The 22,734-nt window shown below is 44.3% G+C and overlaps 2 protein-coding genes across 3 annotated transcripts; one reads left to right on the top strand and one right to left on the bottom strand.

Moving 5' to 3' along the window:
• Positions 1-9,013: 9,013 nt before the first annotated feature.
• TMED8 (transmembrane p24 trafficking protein family member 8) lies at positions 9,014-17,755 on the bottom strand. 2 transcript variants are annotated; one of them, XM_051806385.1, is made up of 6 exons: positions 17,382-17,738; positions 16,308-16,386; positions 13,601-13,730; positions 12,525-12,666; positions 11,957-12,256; positions 9,014-10,933 (listed from the first exon to the last, which is right to left on the bottom strand). In XM_051806385.1, the coding sequence occupies exons 1-6, from the start codon at positions 17,608-17,610 to the stop codon at positions 10,716-10,718; spliced, it is 1,098 nt and encodes a 365-aa protein (XP_051662345.1). In that variant the 5' UTR covers positions 17,611-17,738; the 3' UTR covers positions 9,014-10,715. The 2 variants fall into 2 exon arrangements, with proteins under 2 accessions (XP_051662345.1, XP_051662343.1); XM_051806383.1 differs by lacking the exon at positions 16,308-16,386 and having other exon boundaries at positions 17,382-17,755.
• Positions 17,756-17,802: 47 nt separating this feature from the next.
• Positions 17,803-22,734, top strand: SAMD15 (sterile alpha motif domain containing 15). Its single transcript, XM_051806406.1, has 3 exons — positions 17,803-17,949; positions 18,118-18,216; positions 20,515-22,734. Exons 1-3 carry the CDS (start codon positions 17,803-17,805, stop codon positions 20,824-20,826), a joined length of 558 nt encoding a protein of 185 aa, XP_051662366.1. The 3' UTR covers positions 20,827-22,734.

The following is a 22,734-nucleotide window of genomic DNA, read 5'->3' as shown; positions in this document are numbered from 1 at the left end:
GCAACGGGGGCGGCCCCGGCCATCCCCGCCCCGGCCCCACAGCTGCACAGGGGCTCGGCAGGCCCGCCCTGCCCGCGCCTTCTCGGCCGGTGGTGGGAACGCTCGAACCCCGGGGCGGGAGCAAGGCCAAGGCCATCCCTGCTCACGGCGGTGCCGGTGGCAGCCCTGGCAAGCAAGGAGGCGGTCGGGGGAGGAGGGCCCTCCGAAGCCGGGCCAACCCCTTGCCTTTGTATCAAATTATACCCATTACAGAATCAATTATGTTGGAAAAGACCTCTGAGATCATCGTGTCCATCCTATGACCGAACACCACCCTGTCAACTAGACCATGGCACTAAGCACCAGGTCCAGTCTTTCCTTAAAACACTTCCAGGGACAGTGACTCCACCACCTCCCTGGGCAACCCATTGCAATATCTAGTCACCCTGTCTGTGAAGAAATTCCTCCTAATGTCCAATCTGAACCTCCCCTGGTGCAGCTTAACATTATGTCCTCTCTTCCTGTCACTAGTTGCCTGGGAGAAGAGGCTGACCCCCACCTGGCTACAGGCTCCTTTCAGGTAGTTGTAGAGAACAATAATGTCTCCCCTGAGCCACCTCTTCTTCATGTTGAACAACCACAGCTCCCTTAGCTGTTCCTCATAGGGCTTGTGCTCCAGACCTTCACCATTTCTAGAGCCCAAGCCATATGTCCATTTCCAGAGAGGGTTAATTTGCTTGCTGATTCCTAAATGATGGTATCTGTACAAAAAGGAGCAGGTGTGAACCTTGCTTCTTTTACTTGGCAGTCAGGGTTCCTATCAATGCAAGGCAGGATGGTGGTAGATACTCCTTAAACAATAATTACATGTGTGTGTATGTATTACTACAGAGACTCCATTGTGTATCCGATACCACCTGTCTAACAATGGCTCTCCTAAGCTGAAAACTGCTGTTGATAAGCAAACACCACTAAAGGCGATGACAAGACTTCAGCAGCCAAAGAACAATATTCTCCCAGTGCAGCTGAATCAGGGAAGAGTTGCTTCCCTGGCGAGGCCAACAAAGCCTGCTGCAATGCCTTTGCTGAGCAGCTCATTATCAGAGCGTTTCTGCTGCAGCCCAACCACAAAAATTACGGAGTGTGGACCAAAAAGAACTAATGTATCACTTCTCTGTGTCCTCACTGTTTTCCTTACTTTTCCTGTTGTCCACATGCCTGAGCCAAGCACAAGGATACGGATGCATAGTGAGTGCATGGTGATCAGGTAGCTGTAGCGGTGTTTCTCTTTGGTGTTCTTAAAACACAATGAAACATCTTTAACTTCGCGGAATCATCTATCCCTTTGATCAACTCACTTTATGATTGCTCCTGCCCATCAATTATTTTATAAAAGTGCTCCAAGGAAACACTGGACTAGAACTGAGACAACTGAACCCCTGCAGCGCTTGTCCTGCCAAACTTCATAATGACACAGGTGAGAAAGGATTACTCTGGCTGCAGGAATCATTCCTCATTTTGACCAGCAAATGCTTCCTTCAGTATATGTAAATATAATCTTTGTAGTATGATAAAGTTGATGAGCAAAGCAGCTGTGAGGAGCTATGAAGGGCAAACACTTTCGTCTAGACAACTCAATGTGGATCTGGTAACTGAAGAGATGTTTTTAGCTCTTCAGATTGAAAGCTGAAGTAACAGAAGAGCTACCTATAGGGGATCTCTGCAAACGGAGATGACAAGTACCAGTATGAAGCACTAGAGGGTAAAATATTCAAACTCTACCTGTGCCCATTATATGGGCTTGGCTACTTGCTTTTCCTCTACAATTCTTCAAGCATTCAGTACAATCGCAAGCATTGAAGAGAAATTGAAGATCTACATGAAAAATATCCCAGCAAGTCATTTTAACAGGACGAAAAAATTCCTGGCTGGAGCCATCATCACCAGCTGACAACAGACCATTTTCCTATCTATTTGCAACCAAAATGTCCAGTACACTGCAAAGTACATTTTGAGTATTTGCCTCTTCTTTGCTCATAAAACCAAGTTTAATTGTATTCTGTTTTATTGGAAAGTCTGTAGTTCAGTTTCTCAAATCAAGATATTCACTTGCTTTAAACAGAAGACAAAGTTCTTGGTTGCATAGTGAAAAGTTTATTTAAAGGGAATAAGTTTCAATATATTATTACAAATTGACCACAACACATCAAATATAAACAATACAAACCAAGTGTAGAAGGAAAGCACACTATAAATATAGTCTTCATATATGCCCTTTGGCAAGAGGTCCAGTGCCACACTGTGTTAAAATATCTTCTCTATTTAAAACTCACACCTTGGGAGCCCATGAAAACCAACTGGTTAGCACTCAATTTTGAAATCACAGGACATCAAAAATATTCGCATCACATAGATAAAGACTGACAGACAGCCATCACAGTTCACAAGAACGGAGGTCTGAAAAAGGTATGACCAGCTACAAGATGCTCCCCAGTGAAGGACTATGCTAGAGGCTTGGAGCTGTGACTGGAGGGCAGCCTGCTTCCCTCTGAGGAGGGCAGTCACCAAGGCATCCTGGAGGTTGCAAGCTATTTATAATTTCCAAACGTAGCTCCTAAACTTCAAGGTCAGTACTTGGCAACGCCTCCTTAGCTCTGGTCTTTTGCCTTTGTGGCTGGCATTCTATGTCTTGCCCAAGGGACTTGACTCACCAGTCCAGATGGGCTTAAAACAGATAACCCTCACTGATGGATTACAGAATTCTTCCTCTCTCCCTGGCCAGTAAAGGGTATATTTCTTGTCTGATGCTTCTGAGAAATCAACATGTAAAATCCAGAATAGAATGTAGAAAAGCCAAGGGGAGTTAGATCCACCATCCACCTGGACTGATGTTATATCTTCAGCTGCAACAGCACCATTGGTTCAGAAGAAGTAGCCAGAGACACTTTCCAGGCAAATGTGAAATATTCCCACAGAAAATTCTCTTCCTTGCAATATACATTTGAACTCTGCAGTTTTATGTACCTTCTGAAACTTTATTTAGTTGGTATTTACTGCAAATCAATTTATTTAAATAAATGACGTAGCACTTTGACTCCTGCTAAACTCTTGGCTTCTTTCATAGTCTAATTAGCCAATGTATTTAACACAATCAGCTCCCAGTTTTTCATTCTGCCAGTTAGGAAGTTCTCATTTGTCTACGTCATCTACATGACATTGTCATACCAAATATTTTCCCAGATATGAAAAAGAGAGAAACAGTCTTTTCTTTCACACTTGTAGAAGGAAAAAACAAACAAACAAACAACAAACCAAAAAAAAAAACCAACTTTGTTGCTTTGGTCTTTTATCCAGCCTCAATATGTATAAGCACACACCACTCACAACACTAGATTCTGACATAATTTTCTTTTAGAGAAAATGATGAATGGCCACAAGGAACATTCTTCTATGTCTGTCTAGTGTTCCTCTGGTCCTTGGATTTAGCATCAGCATATCAAAAGGAGTAGTCCTCTGGTGTTCCTAGATATCTGACAGTAGCATATAATTTTAAAAGGCAAAGAACATATGGCGCCAGGAAACACAAATACCATTGTATACTCATCTTACAGCAACAAGGCAGTCTATGAACAGCTTAGATCTCCAGGATCAGCCCACAGGGGTTCTCCTTGCCTGATCTTAGGAAGTGTCCCTCTGCTACTCAAATGGGCAGAGAAATGAGAAGTCCCTTGGATTAATGACACCTATGAATCTGATTTCAGACGTGCTCCTTGTTCCTAAGGCACCTTGTGATAAATCCTCTGTAGAGTGGCTTTAGTAGGGGTAGTGAGATAAGAAGGAAGGGTATAAGCAGTGGGGATAAAAGTGAACTCATTTAGGGATTAATTTTCTACCCTAATTCCCCGCAAGAACAAGTAAGTCTTTCAGCAACTAGACATGTTACAAGGTTCATCTCAAACCCTACTCACCAGGACCAGCACGGTGATAACTGACCCACTGCGGGCCATAGATGGAGGTTACATCCATACGTGGTTACAAGGAGACAAGCACACAGGGCAGAGCCACAAAGAAAGGAATGTGGCTGCCTTCTAGACTCAATGCATAGTAATTCGACTTTCTGAGCACCTGAAGTCAGGCAACTAAGCTCTTTCTCTTACGCATTTTCATCTTACCCGTTCAGGTATTAAATGGGTCCCAAGCATTAATTTCCTACAAGCCTATGTCAGGAGAACATGTATTATAGGCTTCCAAAGAGTCTGAGTAAATGTAATCAGTACTAGTGGTCCCTGATTTAAGCAATTTAAGTCTCTATCCTCAGTAAAGCACATATATTTTAAACTCCTGTTGCTACATTACACCTAAAGCAAAAAAACAGAGAAAACAATAGAGAGCTTATTATCTTTTCTGTCATAAAAAACCCCAAGACAGTGTTACCATTATTATAACTAAACAATTATGCAAGCTAATTTTTATACAAGTCCTTTACTACAGGACTGTCTTATATCTCTGGCTAGATATGTAAATTTTATTTAGATCTAAATTATATTCAAAACAAAATGGAAAACAATTTTATGCTTTCACAAAAGCAAGGCCAAAATGCAAAAGAAGCTTCTTCCTTGATTTAGCTTTCTGAATTTCTACACACAATTACAGGGAGAAGAAACACATTTTAAAAACCTATCTGAAATCTTCCTTCCACAAAAACAAAGAAATTTTTGTTTCCTGAGGATTAATTTCCTTCTCTGAAGTGCAACTGCATTTTTAATTTATTATTCTTTCTAGACCCAAGGTCTAGTTCCAAAAGTCTCTATTTAAAATAAGAAGGGTTTCCATAACTGCCTAAGCCAGCTAGCAAGATTGAATACAAATCTGGGAAATACACCAAACTGAAAAAATGACACATGAGAAATAAGATTACTTTGAAACAACTTTGGGGTTGATTTTGAATGGGAATGGCTGCTGTTAATCACTATCTCCACAGCCAAGCTATTGGATTTATCAGAGAATTAATAAAGACTGCGTACCTTCCAAAGAGGAGTTGTCACTTGGATAATGAATGCTATCTGAATACCTGAGAAACAATATACTTCTGTAATGTGGAGATTAAAGAAAATAAACAAAAAGAAGAATTATCCTGGACAACTGTGCAGCTTCTGTTTCCTGCAGATGAAATATTCCTAAAACTATCTTGTGTTTGTAAGAGATACCAGGTACGTCTGGTAAACTTAAGTAGTGAAACAACACATACTGAATGCTTTCAGTTCTACTGCAGCAGGCCAGTGTGACTGTGGACACATTGCATTGCAGACAGGGCACATAGTTATTGAAACAACATTCCAATTCAATGCTGCTTTTGGGCTTAAGTCAATGAGACCAGGTAGACGGGCACAGTTCCAAAAAAGTGACCAAAGCCTTACTAAGGGTTGGTCTACACTTTAGAAAGCAACAATTGAGCAATAGGTTTCCCATCTACAGTGCAACTTAACAAAAAACATTACGTAATGGCTTGAAAACTGGCACATACTACTTATGTGTCAGTGAGTGAACAAAATTGGTTGTAAGGAGGCCTTATTAATTTTTTACAACAAGACAAAATATATTTCCAACCTTAATATGAGCAACAGAAAGACAGGAGGGGGAAGTAGCTGTGAATTGGCAACACGGAGGCCTCAACACAAAGAGAAAAGTTTTCAATGGAGATAACCCATTAGCCTGCAACAAACTGTGTGGCTGAGGATCAGTAATTATGGAATATCTAATGTACATATAGGTCACAGTTCCCTTCATCATAAATAAATCCTAATTAGAAAGTGGAGTAGCTGCCAGATAGTGCATCATACATTAACCAGCAAGTGCACACAGGGTTCTGCAGATCTCACAGCAAAGGACCAAAGGCAGTCATTGAGTAGGGCAGTGCTGACAGTGTGGTCAGATTTAAGGGTCTTTTCATCTTCTTCTGTTTAGTGCCTAGTGTAACAGTGTGCTCTCCCCTCCCACTTTGTCTGCTTGAGCAATAGCCACCAGTGGTGGTCGTGATGGTTGTATCTGGCTTAAGGTGGATTCTGAGAAGACAGATAAGAACAACAGTTCAGGGCTGTGAGTCTTGCTCAACAGCTAAGGGCCAGTTGAGCATGAGCCAACCCAAAACACAGCTTGTATACAAATATGACTATAAGTCAAACATCTTACTCTATAAATAGTGAACAGCCCAGGGCTGTAACACTCTCCTACAAGGCAGTAGGCTGTGCACCAGGATCTCCACCTGAGTAGGGATGCCTCTTAGGGTTAACTACTCGACGATGAGAGATTCCTTGCTGTAATAGTGCTTAATAGCATTCTAAACTTTTAAATCTTAGCTGAGATACAGGATTGACTGTGCAAATAAAATCCTTTAGATGTAGATGGCTGGTCAAGTCAGGGACTAAGTCTGGATCCAGCTACAACCTCAAGAAAGGAGTTTAAAAAGCAAGGGGGTCCTTTCTGAACCTCATGACTCAGCAGAAGGTCTCCTTGACAGTTTTGTCTGACCCTGTCCTCTATGCAGTATACAATTAAGTATACCTTGCCATCAAATCTTGCTAAAGTATTGTCACATTTACTTATAGAATCATAGAAGTTTGGGTTGGGAGGGAACCTTGAAGATCATCTAGTTCCAACCGCCCTGCCATGGGCAGAGACACTTTCAACTAGACAAGATTGCTCAGAGCCCGATCCAACCTGGCCATGAACACCTCTAGGGATGGGGCATCCACAGCTTCCCTGGGCAACCTGCTCACAGTAAAAAATTTTTTCCCAATATCTAATCTAAGCTTAATCTCTTTCATTTTGAACCCACTCCTCCTTGTCCTGTCACTACATGCTCTTGAAAACAGTCTTACCCCATCCTTCCGTGTGGATGGATCCCAGTGCAGGTGGATCCCACGTGGATGGACCCTATATTCACATCACTTGGCTGACACCTCTGCATTTCTTAGCTAACTATATTGGTAGGAATAGTTGTGCAAAAATACAATGAAAGTGTTCCTGTATTTATAGTGCTTCTAGAGGTTTTGGTAATTCAGATTTTATTAGCAATTACCATTTCAATAAACTTTTAATAAAGTGTTTATTCCTTTTATAAAACAGCTCATGAAAAAAAATCTCACTTCTTAAAACATGTTATTTAAATTTAGGCCATCTAAAGGCCTAAAGAACCTGGGGTTTTTCAGAATTTTTGAAATTTCTGTCTGAATGTGAATTATGGTACTTCCTCAGCTTTTTCTGCTTCATCAGCTAATGTTACAGTGTGTATCTGATGGAGTGAGACCATAATTTGTAAGATTTGAGGGTCCAAGCCCTTTTCCCTCTTTCTCCTAAGACTCACTGAAGCTGGAAAAGAAGTATAGTCCCATCTCCTGACAATTTGGCACAGTTAATTCCAACACTGTGACCGTATTTTCAGAGACTGGCTTCTGTTTTTAAAGGCCTTACTAAATAAACTTGCTGTTCTCATGCTGTTGATATTTTTTACTTCCTATATCATCAATTTGAAGAAAATTATTAATCTGCTCCTCTACTGGAAGATTCTACCTGAGACAGTCGTTTTAAGTGGTGGAACTAAGTAAAATTCCATAAACTTGTGAGAATTTGGGGTTCACAGATTGACTTACAGTTGTACCCACTTTACAAAAAGAGTTCCATGACAGGTATTGAATGATGAACGTCAGTATTTTTTCCAAATAAAAAAAGTAGAAAATATTGTAAGGAACAACCCAATGAATTCTCTAAGAAAACGTAACTATCATTTTTTATTTCCTCTAACAGTCCTACACAGTTTCACCACTGAGTTTCAACACCACCAAGTCTTCCCAGAGCCTGCAGAACAGGCTGTACGTACTCTGGCAATATTGAGCACACATGTATGTGGCTGACCTTGTTGCTCTGGGACATGACCAACTGCTGTATTTTATGTGCAGTGTTTCTCCTGGCATTGGCCCATAGTGTTCTCTATGCGATCATAAACAGTTTTTATGGTATTTTCCAGTGACTCAGTATAAAAGGTTCATAGAATCATAGAATATGGTGAGTTGGAAGGGACCCATCAGGATCATCAAGTGCAATTCCTGGGCCTATGCAGGACACACCAAGAATCACACCATGTGCCTGAGAGCGTTGTCCAAACACTTCTTGAACTCAGACAGGCTTGGTGCTGTGACTTCCCTGGGGAATCTGTTCCAGTACTCAACAACCCTTCAGGTGAAAAACCTTTTCCCGATATCCAACCTAAACCTCCCCTAACTCAGCTTCATGCCATTTCCTCTAGTCCTGTAACCGGTCATGAGAGTAAAGAGATGGGTACCTGCCCCCCTGCTTCCCCTCATGAGGAGACTGAAGACCACAATGAGGTCTGCTCCAGGTTGAACAGCTGCTCCTCATACGGCTTCCCCTCAAGACCCTTCACCATCTCCACCGCCCTCCTCTGGACACTCTTTAAGAGTTTAATGTCTTTCTTATATTGCAGTGCCCAAAACTGCACACAATACTCAAGGTGAGGCTGCCCCAGTGCAGAGCAGAGCAGGACAATCCCCTACCTCGACCGGCTGGCGATGCTTTGCCTGATGCCCCCCAGGACACGGTTGGCCCTCCTGGCTGCCAGGGCACTGCTAACCCATATTCAACTTGTTATCAACCAGAACACACAGGTCCCTTTCTGCAGTGCTGCTCTCCAGCCTCTCATTCCCAGTCTATACACACAAAACACAAACGATCAAATGGTGTTAAATCACTGGTTTATATCAACAAACATACTGCTACTTTTCTGTTACAAGTGAAGAGCATCACTCCATCTGTAACATCTTCGAACTTGATAGACAAAAGATGGAAAAAAAAAAACAACCAACAACCTTACCTAAGTTGCTCAAGCATGATTCAAGTGCTGTACAAAGGCCACAGGATGGTCCTTCATTTCATCCAAGAGAGGCTAAAGGAAGGAATAGCCCTCTCCAAGCTGCTGAATGAAAGAGCATTTTGCTCTGACAAATACCAAGCCCTACTGTTCTGTCTCCTTGCAAGATTGTCCTGTGCTTGCCATGCTTAAGTAAGGCAGCTTTGCAGTTCCCCCCCACCCAGGAGCACACGCTCTCTCTTTTGAGAGAGGTGGCTGTTTTCTGCTCATCTCGGGGCCCAAAGCAGCAATAACTCTTCTCCTTACCCTGATCAACTCTGCTCCATGCCTGCTCACTGAGAAAGCGCTGCTTGGACCACAGTGGTTCTTTGCATTACTACTCCTTCTCCTCTCAGCTTGGGCTGCTCTACTGTAGTCTGATTGTTTCTCTTACCATTTTGACCTAATAAGTGCTCTGGGGCAGTGAATAAGTAAGCAGAGACAGTTAAAAGGCCAAGCTTGAATATGGAGCAAATTGCACAGCATTACAATATACCCTTCATAGGAAATATGCAGCCCTCCTACGAGAGCAAAATCTTTGGCATTAATTACCCCAAAATAATTTTGTCCATCATTCCCTCTCAATAGAAGGAATGGACCAAGTAAAGGTGCTTTACCTGGACAATTTAAAAATAAAACTCAGAACTCTACTAGGACCACACAAACAGCCATTTTGTGTCTCTTCAGAGGTATCAAAATGTAAATACAGCAGTATTCTTAGAAAAGAGAATGATTTCATGTTAAAAGTATTAAAATAAAAAACAGTTACTGATAAACATATTTTAAAATTCATCACTGATGGATTTAACTTCTTCCTTGTTCAATTCTGCCACTACTTGAGCAGAAAGTCATCACTAGTACCATCACGAGTCACCAAAACATGCCAAGGAACTTCCTAACAATACCTTTGCAATAGCAATAGCAGCTGACAAGCTACATTTCTCTGGGGAACCTTGCTACATATGGTTGTAATACCAGTGAACCAACATGCTGCTACTAAGAAACATTTCCTGTATATTTATTCGTTGTATTCCAACCACTTTGTATTTATTCTGCTTCACATTTGGATTAGAGAAAAAAACTTTTGGTAGTCACTGAAGTTTTAATCACCTACATATCCCTACAATTAACAAATACAACATCCAATTCTTAATCTGTAGTAAATCCTCTTACGGACTACTAGGTGTGCACCCTGTTCAAACAGAAGTTGTGACTGCCATTTGGGGCCCACCTTTTGTAGCACTGCCAAGCCACTGGAGCTGCTGGCCAGTTGCACCCCCACTTGCGTGAGTGAAGGAAGCACTGACTGCTGGTGACTGTAGTGGTGGTAGGTTACCCTGGCTGGGTGACAAGCCAGCTGTGCTTTTGGCTCATTGCAACTGACAGCTGCCCTCTAGTGATGCAGATGCAGCAGGAGAGTTGGAAAAGTTATTCACAAAATAGTAACAGATTATTTTCACTTCATTTTGTACCAGCACAAAAGATCAGAACCATGGCCATCTGAACCTGGCTCCTGGGCAATTACCAGCTGTGATGTAAGGGCCCAGCCCGATGTCTGCACAGAGCAGACCTCCCAAAGACTTCGAGAAAGAGCAGATGCCTGGGAACAACCAGGCAGTCACAACTACCTTTCTCCCCTGGGACAGCGGGGAAGAAGGGTGTGGGGAGAAACCAGTTCATGTCTGAAGAAGAGCCATAAGAATTGTGCCTTGGTTCTGACGCATAGCAGTGCCCATCAGGCGGTACCAGGGCTGGGTGGCAGCCTGCTACACTCACCATTACCTGCCTGCCATCCCTGCCCCTTCCCTTTTCTTCAGCTCATGTAATAGACATGAAAGAACAGAGTCTTATTGCGGAGGAGAGAGTACGAGTTATCAAATTTCAGCAGGTAGATGCCCTCGCCTGGGTACTCATGGCTGCCTGCCTGCACCTCCCGATGGCTGTTCCTCCGATACACAGGCATGATCTCTCCATAGCGGTTCCGCAGATAGCTTTTGGAGCCCCTTTCCACATCACCAGCAGGGGAGAGTCCTGAATGGAGAGAGGAGACAATAAAGTAGGCCACAACCTGTTAAGCCACTAGGCTGTCCAGAAAAAGACCAACAAGGCTGGAATGCAGCACAGACATGCAGCCATATGGAAGGCTATGACAGCATTACCTACAGCGTCTCCTCTGACCTTTCTGCAAATAATTCCCACAAAGTCCAGTCTTCCTTATCATAACAAAGGACATACTAAGAAGCAGTTCTTTTGGGAATACTGATGGGAGAGTATTCACTTGCCTGCCAGCCTGGTCTCCTCTCCCTGAACTTCCGTTTTAGACACCTCACTGCTTTTATACACATAACAGCAATCCAGTGATACAGCCCTGAAGCAGAAGAAAGGGTAAGCTCTTATCTACAACCTCATTGGGTTAATGTCCTCAATTCACTTCTCCAAGAGGATTCCTCATACAGGAACCTACCCCTCTTTGGATGGCCTGCAAAATTCAGACACCAACCCCACAGCTACAATGGTCACACATACACTGAAGCCGCAAAACAGGCAACATTGCCGTGTGTTAAACAAGTACAAAGACATGGGTAGCAATGCTTTCAAATGCAGTCAGAATGAGCTACTGATGTACCAAGGGAAAAAAAAGAAAACGACAAAAAACCAACAAACAAACAACCAAAAGAAACCAACCCAGAAATAAAATCTTTTTGCCTCCACTCCACCAAAAATTTCTCAGTCTGAGAGTCTAAGAAAAACAGTCAGGGTAAAATTTGAGACTTTAATCTTTTTATCAGCAAGAAGCTGACTGAGTGAATTTTGATTTTATTTTTCAATGTGCTCAATTTTAAGAATGCTTTTGGGAAGAACACCCATTGATATATGCTGAAACAGGAAGGGCTAAATGCTTTCTTATCACAGTCTAACCAAGAACCCAAAAGGCTGCAGAGATAGCAAATGGGTTGAGTAAACAAAGTAGATAGAAATTATAGCATCTGACAGACACTCTCAGCAGCATAGCAATAAGCACCACAAATTAACCTTTATAAGATCTGCACTAACCTTCAATTTCCTCATCCTCCTCTTCATCCTCTTCATCGCTGGATTCACTGACCTGAACAGTAATAGCTGTGTTAGTAACCGTGGTCCAGTCAAAATAGACTCCAAACCCAATGTCATAGTCATCTGTAGCAAACTCCCAGCAAATGCATTTCCCATCAGGGTGGGTTGGCACACGGACTGTCACCACTTCGCCTCGCTTCACCACCATCCGGCCATTCTTCTCCTTTCCCATCTTGGCTTTGAATTCCTTCATCTTCTCAGTGGTCCACATGGTGGGTGCAGCAAGAGGGGGAGGCTGAGCTGAAACAAGGGAAAAGATCACAGGCTCATCTGTCTTTTCACTACTGACAAACTGTTATCTGAAAACAGTGAAGCTATTTCTGATAAGGCCTTTGCATTCTGGGGTCTGCTCCCAGAAGCCCTGGATGTGAAGTTTTTCCACTCGCTAGTCAGGAGCCCAAATTTCCAGCAGGAATTAGAAGTGTTTCCAGGACAGTCTCTGCTCTTCTCTAGCCAGGGTAGCCACTTAAAAAATTACCCAAACAAATGTTTTGCCTTCAGGACTCACCTTTCCTCTGCTCCCCAAGGAGGTCTGCAGTCTCCAGCTCAGCCGAGAGGATATCCACAGCACCAGTGTGATCTGACTGAATCATGACTATATCCCCTACTCCCTGAGGTACATGATAGTTGGTTACCCAAACACCAGCTTCCTGCAAAAAACACATAAGAAACATTGTCACAAAGACCATCCTAGTTAAAAAGTCTCTGGTTGGATTTGAAACAACTCATTAGTAATTCAGGCATCTTTATGAAACCAAGTCAGACATGCAGAAGCTTCTGTTAGTGTAAAAGAACTGGCTGGCTCCAAGACATCTCTAGGCATTGTTTCCCCCACAGCACCAAAGTCATGAACTTTGAAGTCAAATACTGCATTAGTCTCTGCAAATTACACACCCCTTGACCTCCATGGGAATCTTTGGGCAGGCACATCTTTGCATCTGCTTCAGAGTTAATTGTCACCCCTCAACAAAGCAACAGCCTTATAGATTTTGCTGACTACTCTTGGAAAGAATTCTTAAGACACAATCTCTCTAGGGAGAGCCTTTCAGCTCTGTGTGCATCTAGACTACAGCCACAATGAAACTGTCATCACTGCATCTGAGTTAAAAGTCCATCTAGTTTACTAGGCCTCTCTCCTCATATATGCAAACTCACAGGTCCTGAGCTGGGTGTCATTTGCACAAGGTTTCCTGACTTTATCTGTAATGCAAACAAACTGGCTGCTCCTAAGAAAAAACAAAAGACTTTCAGTTTCCTCTTCCATAAATCTGCAAGAAGGGAATTCCCAGAAGCACCAGACAAGAGGCAGAAGGTGAGAATTACCTAGCAGCCTTATAGAGTAAAAAACTGTAAGGAAGCAAGGAGCAGCCAAACACACGAGATGGATTTTGCAAATCAGGCTTATAACATTTACTTCCCACTAACGTATAGAAAAAAAATGTAACTGAATCTATGTCAATACTGCTTTTATCTTAACATAACCCTTAAAGCCTCAGTCCCATAGCCTTAAGCACCAAAGTACGGTGGGAAAACCTCTCACTGCGCCTCTGTCCTTGCTTTCAGACATAAGAAACATCCACCTACCTTTTTGAGGGAATGGATTTTGTCAGGCAGCTTCTCTTCTAGTTCAGCCACTTCCTGGTCCTCCAAAGTGTGAGCTTCTTCCTTCGAATCCTCTGTCGTGCCTGCACTCAGGTGTGACCCAATCTGTGACCTTTCAGAGAAAGAGAGCACTACAATTCACCACTTGCACCCAGGGCACTGTCAGCAGAGGAATCACTCCGCTCTGGACCTCTAATTCAAATGAACTGAAGAGAACAAGCCTCTGTGGTCACCACCTGCCAACTGCACAAAGAACCCTTAACACCCCAGTCCTGCCATCTCTGCGTGACTATCTTCCATGTGAGCCAGAGAGAGCAACTTCAGTGGAATACTCCTTATTTACTGTCCTTTAAACCGCAGAAATTCACTGCACTCACCCCACAGAATGCTAGCTCACCAACACTGTACTAAGGGCAGACATCAGCGCCAACTTTTCTGCCCAAGAAGGGACAACTTCTTTTGTGTCAGCTACTGCATGACATCTGCATACTCCATCAGAGGTCATCTGCTCAATGAAAGAACTCAAAACAGTTTTGACAGCCATCCTGAGAATGCCATCTATTTAAGTAGCCGATTATGCCTTTCCAAAAGCAAGCCCAACAGATACAGGGAGCACCCAGGTGTCTCTGCCATATTCAAATACACTTCCCACAGATAAGCAAGCTGTAAGACATACAATGGCAGTACAGTAATAGCAAAGAGGTCCGAGTACTGCACTGTAACAATAGGACATGTTAAAACAGAAAGAAAGGTATGTAGCAGGAAAAGAATGGGCAAGAAAGGAAACATCTTTTGCATTTATTCTTGGTTGAGGACTTTGTTCTAAATTATATTGAAAAAATGCTGCATTTTTTCAATAGGAAAGACTTATCATCCCAAATGAACACAGATGGATGCCAGCAGAGTGTCTGTCCTCTGTAACGCTCTCATATACGTGAAACTTCCATGAGAAGCAACCTAGTATTAAATACGAATAGAAACAGCTGCCCTTTTGAAAAGCAAAGCCTTCTCACAGCGCTATAAAACCAGTGTCAACTGCTTTAGTCTAAAGGATCAGAAACTTGAGAACATAGCAGTAATGGAAAATATATGGATTTCCTCAAATGTCTCCTTTCAGAAACGAGAAATATTGTCATTAGCAAGAAAGCAAACTATCAGTAAAGTGTGGAATAGTTAAAAAAAAACAAACCAAAACAAAACCACAGTTCGGATATATTCCTTCCTGAATTCACAGAGAATACTTGAACAGGGCAAATGTGGCTCTTGTTTCCAAATCTTTACTCCCATGAAGTACAGAAACATAGCCATTTTTTACTTAAATTCTCTCAACAGTGTGATTTCCTCTCCTAGAACTGGCACAATAGACCAGAAGGTCAGTAAGTACAATTCAAACGAGCTGAATTTCAGGATCAGAAAATGGCAGCAGATGAACAAGATAAGAAAAGAAGGAACACTTGGAGAGAATAATTTTTTATAAGAAGAATTCTTAAGACTTCTACGCCATCATTTTCCAGCCTATTTGCCCCTTAGTTTAGTAGTTGCGTGGACTCACCTAGAAGGGGTGTTTGGTCACTTGCTACCATAGATGCACACATCTCCCTCAACATAGGAGCTAACAGCTTTGGAATTTTTTCCTCTGGACAACACAGATACCTAAGAGTCTCATTGAAAGATTAGGAAGGGCTACACAGGCTTTACAGGCAGACTTACAAAGATAGAGTTCAGCTGATTCCTCCTCACACAACCCTTCTGGATCATTTCCATCCCTTTCAAAGGAAATCTAACTTAAGACAATTTTGTTAGGTAACTTCCACAGGTATCCATCATCTACTCTGGCCACTTTGCTCATGGTCTGTATTGATCTCTTAAAAGAAAAACAGAGGATATTATAGGGAGATGGAAGAACTCATTTAGAGTCAAGAAGGCTGATACACAGGTCATCAGCATCAAGCCAAGATGGCATCAAACTGCTCCCTTAGTAAGTAGGGTAGTTTGTTGCAGTTTTTCTTTCCTGGATTTTTTCCGCCTTTCTCAATGAAGCTGTGGTTTAGCCACTGTATTTAATTCACACATTTTTGAAACCATATCCTGTGCATCGAATGTATAATGGCAAATGAAACTCCATTGCATGTGTGCTTGTAACCAATGAAATTACTTGGCCACAAACACCATATGCCCAACAGATACCAACAAGCCAAACATCTGACAACAGGGTTGATAGGCAGCATTAATGGCATGACAGAGAAAACAAAGGATGAAGAAAAAAGCCAAAATATTGTCAAGAAAACGGTAAAAGGTGTCTTCTTGCACAGCCTCCATCAGAATTACAGACAGTGGGAATGCTCAATTACTAAAATATCCTTCAGATGGAACACTGAAAATTTTCCACTGAAAGTTTATTAGCTCTTACAACAGACTACAAAACCTTGCAGGGTTCCTTTCACACTGAATGACTCTGTGATTTGAATAGCTGAGCCATGAACTACACCTCATAAGCTTTAAAATAACCTTAAAGCCTGTAAGAACAGGCCCTCCCATACTCATTCTGGTATTTACTGTCCCAAAGCAGACAATTCAATCTCCAGTCCCTTCCTTTCACCTGCACAGAACAAACTGGCACACAGAAGAGGTCACAGGGGTGAAACAGACTGTCATGCATGTGGGCCACAACACACAAGAATTTTCCTACCCGCTCTGCGAAGTACTGGACTCCAAAGAATCAACTAGCTGATCTGCAGGCTCTGTCTTTTGGGCTGAGTCTTCATTTTCTAACAACAAAGAGAATATAAGAAGAGAAGGTGAAATAAATGTTTCATGTTTATAATACACTGACAGGAGGAAAAACTGCAGCCAGCACTCAAATGTTGACAAGGTCACAGCTGTGGAACAAAGAGCTGTGCTAACCAGTTTTTCGTGTTATGAGCTGTATCTAGCACCTTGCAGAACAAAGATTTTTAATTGCCTCAACCGTAGGAAAGGGAGAACAAAAACCTATGCATGTTTTTGGTACAGACCCATTCTCAGAAGCAGGATTCACTCAGGAACCACCAATCCCAGCTTTAGAGGGACATAACAAGGCCAAATTTCATCACGTAAAAATGAGCTGACAAAGCCCTCGAAAAAGCAAACATGCAGTGGTTCCCACAGGGCACTGACAAGATGGAAATTCCCAAGCCCCTGCTAAAAGGACTGTCTATAAAGATGGCTCCTGATCTCCCCCGAGTCTCCTGAACTGAAGGAAAGCTCTGTCCCCACGCGACTGCGGTACACGCTCCACGGCCCTTCTGCCCGACTGCATTAAGGCAGCGAACCGGGCACGGACAAGTTCCAGCTGTCGCAGGTCGCCGATGATGCCCCTTGGAGCCGCTGGCCCTTCCCAAGAGCCGGCTGGAGCTGGGAGGCACCTCTAGCCCGGGGCCCCGCGCCCGCGGCAGAGACCGCACGGCGGGGGCAGCCCCGCTCAGGCGGGACGGGGTCTGTTTCGCCGGGGAAAGCACAAACCTCCATCAATCCTCGCTCTCCCCCCCGCAGGGGGGAAACGCCAGGAACTCCAGTTGCAGTCCCAGGCGCCCGAGCGCAGGTGTGCCGGCAGGGGAGCAGGTGAGCTCGGCAGCCCGGAGACCACAGAGCCATCCGAGAGATCTGCCAGCGCGGAAATTCGGCTTCTCCGCGAGAAACGAGGGAGTTTGCTTTCCACCCTCCCCGTAAGGCCAAAGCTAAAATACGCGCCGGCAGGCTGCCCCTTCCCCTACCCAGCCCGTACCTGCGGGGCCCCGGGACGCGGTGCCGCCGCCCGGGGGCTCGAAGCGGGAGCCGGCGGCGGCGGAGACCGCGGCCGACATAGGCACGGCTCGGCGGGACGGCGGAATCACCCGAGCGGGGCCGAACCGCGGCGGCCGGCCCGGCGGAAACACCCGAGCGGGGCGGCGGAAACACCCGAGCGGGGGCGTGTGATCCCGGCAGGAGGGAGATGGTGGCGCCTTGGTGCTCATCCCTCAGCCTCCCCCCTCGGCAACGCAGCCAATCAGCATCTAGTTCTGCAGAGCCGTGGGGCGCGGGCGGCGTTGCAGGCTGACAGCGCGGAGGGGGTGGCGGAGGGGAGAACGGGGTGCGCCTCCGGGAAGTGGCGGTTACCATGGTAACGGATCCCGGAAAGACGCCGGGGAGGCCTGGGGAAGAAGCTGATGGAGCCGCGCCCGGGGCCCCAGGGGCCGGAGCCTGAGCCCGAGCTCCAGGGCGCTGGAGTGCCGCGGTCCGCCTGCCCCTTCTTGACCTGGAGTGCCGAGGAGGTGGCGGAGTGGGTGGCACACCTCGGCTTCCCCCAGTACGAGGTGCGGGGCTGCCCCCGCCCTGAGCGCCCCCTGCTCCGATGGCCCTGAGCTCTGTGTGTGTGTGTGTGTGTGCGTGTGTGTGTGTGTGTGTGAGCGAGCGTGTGTGAGCGGCAAGAGGGGCGGCAGTGGCAGAGGGCGACCCGCCTCTCCCTCCGCTCCCCCGCCCAGGAATGCTTCAGGGCCAACGGCATCACCGGCCGCCGCCTCGTCCTCGCCAACTGCTCCAACCTGCCCGCCATGGGCGTCACGGACTTCTGCCACATGCAGGTGCGCCTGGCGGGTCCCGGGGCTCCCTCAGCCCCCTGACCCCCCTCGCTGACCCTTATCGCTGAGAAGCAGGCTGGGCCATGGCCTGCCTGCCCAGGCAGTGAGCCTGGAACTGGACAACCAAACTTGTTCAGCCAAACAGTCACATTTTTAGAGTCTTTTCAAGTACAGATCTTTAACTGGCCGCAGCTGGGGCACCAGAAGTGCACCAGGAGTACTTGGCCTTTCTTTAAGCCTATGTTGTTCCCCTGGGCTCCTAAAATTGCTTAGCAAGATGCACACACCTTTTTTAGATACCACTTGGAATTTTTTTTTAGTAATTTTCCACTTACTCATTTGTAGAACTTCTGAAAGTCTAGTCAGATTTAACCTGCAGCAGTTGAGCCACTGATCTCAAGCGGCAAAAAGGACACTCATTTTTACTTCCTTGTTTTGGCCATTTTCTTTTCAAACCTGCATATTTTTTTAACAGACACTGATGGTTAAGAACTGACTTTGGGGGTTACAATATGGCCTTCCAGGGCTTCCTAAAGGTTCAGAAAATCAACAAGTTGACTTAAATTTCATAACCCTTCTTTCCTTCCCTAATGGAAACCTCAGAGGGACTTGGGGCTGCATTTACAGAGCCAAACTGTCTGCTTTGCATCATAATTTGATGTTACTTTCCCCAGAAGACATAGGTAGAAGTTCAAATAACCTGGAAGAGAGAAAAATCTTTATGCTCCAATGACTAGAGTATTAGCACAGTTTGATTTGTTCTTGAGCACCAAAATGCTATTTCACTACCGTTCTACCTGGCTGCACAATCTTAACTGTTTGAAACAATATATGCCACCAAAAAGACTGACTAGAGCCATGAGTTTGCCTGCTGCTTTGAGAGGAAAGCATCAATTTACAACACTTAGTTTTTCAGACAGCAGCCCTTCAAGAATATTTCAGGTACAAGCAGATAGAGCCTTTATAGTCATTTGTGCTTACCAAAGGTGGCAAGAACTTTATAGCCTTTGTAAGCCTCATCCTCATATTGGGATATAGGGATTGTGTATGATGGTAATGCAACTGTTGAGAAATACTTAGCCGTGGGTTAAAGGTACCAACTGTAACCTTCCTCCTGTAGGAACTGAAATTCCTCAGGATAAGTGATAGCCAGCATAGTGCAGCAAGCTTGGAAATGAGACTGTCTCTGTAATGTTTTCCAAAGCTTGCAAGTAAACTGGGAACATCTCACAGTCTTCAGTGGAACCGAGATGTTCTTGAAGGTTATGCCTTATCCTGTTAGTTATTTGTGTTTTAAAGAACTTTTCTGTGATGAAATCCAAGCATGCAGAGCTCTGCAGGACGTGGCCCTGTGAGTCTTTCAGGAAGTGTGCACTAGAGCAGGTGAAACGTTAAGGCCATCACTTCCCAACAAGAAATATAAACTAAAGGCTGTGAGCAGTTGAAACTGATACAGTTACTATAGAAATAAAAGTGATAGCAACAGCTCAGTGAGACAGAAACTGTTTGCAGTTTAGGGGAAATGGCAATTTGGTAGAGAACTACACAACTAATTAGGTGGAAGCTATGCAGCATGGACAAGTGACATTACTGCTGGTTTTAATCCCACTGTATTGGTATTTTATATATCAAAACCACTGAAGATACCAGTCTGGTGTTCTTTTGTTATCACACAAAGTAGGGTACTACTCTTCGGAGTCAAGCCCAAGTTGGGAGAAGATTTTGAGCAAACACTGTGAAAAATCAGTAAAACCTTGAGAATTGTATTTTGAAGCTTCAGTCGAATCAGATGGTTACATTCTCAGAAGTGACTTCAAAAATAATGGCAAGGCTCTGTTCACTGACAGTTCCAGGTCTAGCTGGCTCACACAGCCATTTTCTTAATGAGCAGTATGACTTACTGCTAATTAGTTTTTACTCTTGTGTTTAGACTCTGCTGTTGACATTATAACTTAACAAACAGCAATGATTTTGAAATAAGCAGGAGAGATTGCAGCTCATTCACCTATAACTTGTTTGTTCTTCAAGTGCAAAGAGGAAAGTGGAGCTATTTATGCCACTAAGAGACCAGATGTGATGTCATCCCCCACAGTAATTCTGGAGAAAAAGGGATCTGCTCTGCTTTTACAATGTCACATGGGGCTTATGGGTTCAGATCCATCTTGCATTACAACTTCAAGTGTGAAACTGTTCCAAAATTCAGAAATTCAATTATTTTTCCTGCTGCTCTGACACAGAATGTATAGTTTTATCTGTTGCCCTGTGAAATGAGAATTTGTGGCATTTTATCTTGTATTTCAGGAAATTTCACGACATGTGCGAGAGCTGCTGGGGATTGAGGAGCCTCTCTTCAGCAGATCCATTGCCCTCCCATACAGAGACAACATGGGTCTCTTCCTAGAGAGAAAGTCCCGAACAGGAAAGAAAGCAGATGCCCTCACTTTCACAGAGTTTATCAAAAAAGCAGGACTGGAGTCCTGTACTACAGTTCCTCCTTTGCCACAGTCCCAGACCACAGTGGAAGCGGATACAGTTCCTTCTTTGGAAGGATCCCAGACCGAGGTGGGAGCGGATGCTCTCCCTGTCTCGCAGGACACCCAGAGGCAGAATTAGAGACTCAGGCTGCACTTCTGCCTTGTAAGAAGCCCAGCAGTAACAGCAGACTAGACCCTTATTACCTTGTGGATTGTCCAAGGAGGTGCAGTTCTGCCTTTTCCCAATTATAGAAAAGGCCACTGCAGCTCTTAGACATTTGATTAGACCAAACACATCCCCACATTGTCTCTTTCCTGCAATCCTTCATTTGCTTATAGGAACCAAGTGAAGCAGAAGCTCTAGGTCAGACCACTGTCTGTCTTTCACTTCTGCTTCACAGTTGATTAAAAAGACCAAAAAACAATCATATGCATATTTTAACCACAAGTGATTGACGACAACTTGCCAGATGCTCAAGTGAATGGATTTCTCCCAGTCTTTAGTGCCGGCAGACTGGGCTCACTTTGAAACCCAGGTGTATGTTATTGCATGTATGGCACATACAATAACAGGCATAACAGGTGTGGCTACAGCTGCTATCAGCCATCATAATTAAGTGAGGGGCCTCGTTGCAATGTGTACAACTAGTCCCTGGCCTCACTACAGAAATTATTTCCTGTGAGGCAAAACTGGGTAGGCAGTGTCTTATCATGGTAAACAGTACTGAAACACGATAGATGGTGGCAGGAAGCATGAGAGAATACTGTAAACTGGACCAGAGAATTTAGGGAATAAAGCTTGCTTTTTCCTGGGTGGATTTGGGCAGATTGACCAGTTACTTCCTTTTTCCTTGAATGATATATCACATAGTCTGTGGTGGTGAGGGTGGAGTGCATTATTACCAGCAAGGAAGTAGAAGTAAGTGCTGATTAAAGCCTGGCTCAACAGAAAGAATGCTCCTGACTAAATCATTAGTATGTTTCCAGGATTCAATAGCTTTATTGAGATTCCCCCATGGGGATTAAAAAAATAAAAGGATAAAAAAAGACTGGGCCCGATCCTGTTTAGTTTGTTACACCAAAGCAGTAGTCACTACAAAATATATGTAATTTTTTCTGTAATTCAGTTTTCTATTGAAGCTGCAACAGAAACACAGTGAAACTGAAGCAGTTCATAGGCCAAGAAGACTATGTAATAAGCAAATTCAGACAAAAAAAGAGAAAAGCTCAGGCAGCCAGGGGTAAGTGGGTTTGTTGAACAGTCTAGAGAGTGAAACGTGTAGAAGAAAATGTGTACATAGGGTTGTTAGCTGGAATAGTTTGAAAAGTCCGAGAGTGAACAGTGCTGGTTCTCACAAGGGTTGGACTTGATGATCTCAGAGGTCCCTTCCAACCCAGCTGATTCTGTGATTCTATTATTCTATGAAACAGAATGTTAATTACCAGTGTAGTTCCTGCAGAGAGGGATGGAGGTGTCGAAGCTGTACACAATGCGGGGCTCCTGGATGACAAGACAAATGACAGAGCAGGCGGACAGCACTGTTTGATGAGAGACAGCAGAGGAATGCAATATCCACCCAGGACACCAGCTGAGCATTGTTGTAAAAGCATGTGAGCCTCTGCCCCTACAGGTCTGCTGAGATAAGCAAGGAGAAAGGGACTCAAGAGCCCATAGAGAGAGCAGAGGTGACCAACCAGCACCTCCGGGCACTGGAAGCACGATTACCTGTGCTCTGCCACATGCAGGTAAAACACAAACCACTGCTTCGAGGTTGGAACTGCTGTCTGCCTGCCCACAGTGGCACATAGGACTTTGGTGGCTGCCCATCAATGTTCCTACATGGCAAAGGGTAGCAGCAGAATGACACAAAACAGGCAGCCTCTCTGCCAGGGACAAACATGCACAGAGCTCAGCTTCCACGTGGGCTGAATTAAAGCTGAAATAGCCAAGCCTTGGGATCTGGCTAGTTTTCAAGATCTATAAAAAGCTATTTAATAATCCCTGTTTCCTATCTCCCTGAGATGATTAGAAAGAGGATTTTATTCC

Source organism: Manacus candei, unplaced genomic scaffold (genome assembly GCF_025592945.1).
Source record: "Manacus candei isolate 608988 ecotype Guabito, Panama unplaced genomic scaffold, ASM2559294v1 h1tg000067l, whole genome shotgun sequence".
In the NCBI taxonomy this organism is placed as follows: domain Eukaryota; kingdom Metazoa; phylum Chordata; class Aves; order Passeriformes; family Pipridae; genus Manacus; species Manacus candei.
Note: the sequence above shows the minus strand (reverse complement) of the source record. Positions and strands in the feature narration are given on the sequence as shown.

What these genes read in the sequence shown, in the direction of transcription:
- TMED8 (XM_051806383.1), bottom strand. Translation starts at nt 17,755, where the DNA reads ATGGTAACCGCCACTTCCCGGAGGCGCACCCCGTTCTCCCCTCCGCCA. An exon ending in CGCGTCCCGGGGCCCCGCAG is followed by an intron (nt 13,731 to 17,381) that starts GTACGGGCTGGG and finishes TTTCTCTGAAAG; the next exon opens with GTCACAGATTGGGTCACACC. An exon ending in GGAGGATGAGGAAATTGAAG is followed by an intron (nt 10,934 to 11,956) that starts GTTAGTGCAGAT and finishes CTCTCCATTCAG; the next exon opens with GACTCTCCCCTGCTGGTGAT.
- SAMD15 (XM_051806406.1), top strand. Translation starts at nt 17,803, where the DNA reads ATGGAGCCGCGCCCGGGGCCCCAGGGGCCGGAGCCTGAGCCCGAGCTC. An exon ending in TCGGCTTCCCCCAGTACGAG is followed by an intron (nt 17,950 to 18,117) that starts GTGCGGGGCTGC and finishes TCCCCCGCCCAG; the next exon opens with GAATGCTTCAGGGCCAACGG. An exon ending in CGGACTTCTGCCACATGCAG is followed by an intron (nt 18,217 to 20,514) that starts GTGCGCCTGGCG and finishes CTTGTATTTCAG; the next exon opens with GAAATTTCACGACATGTGCG.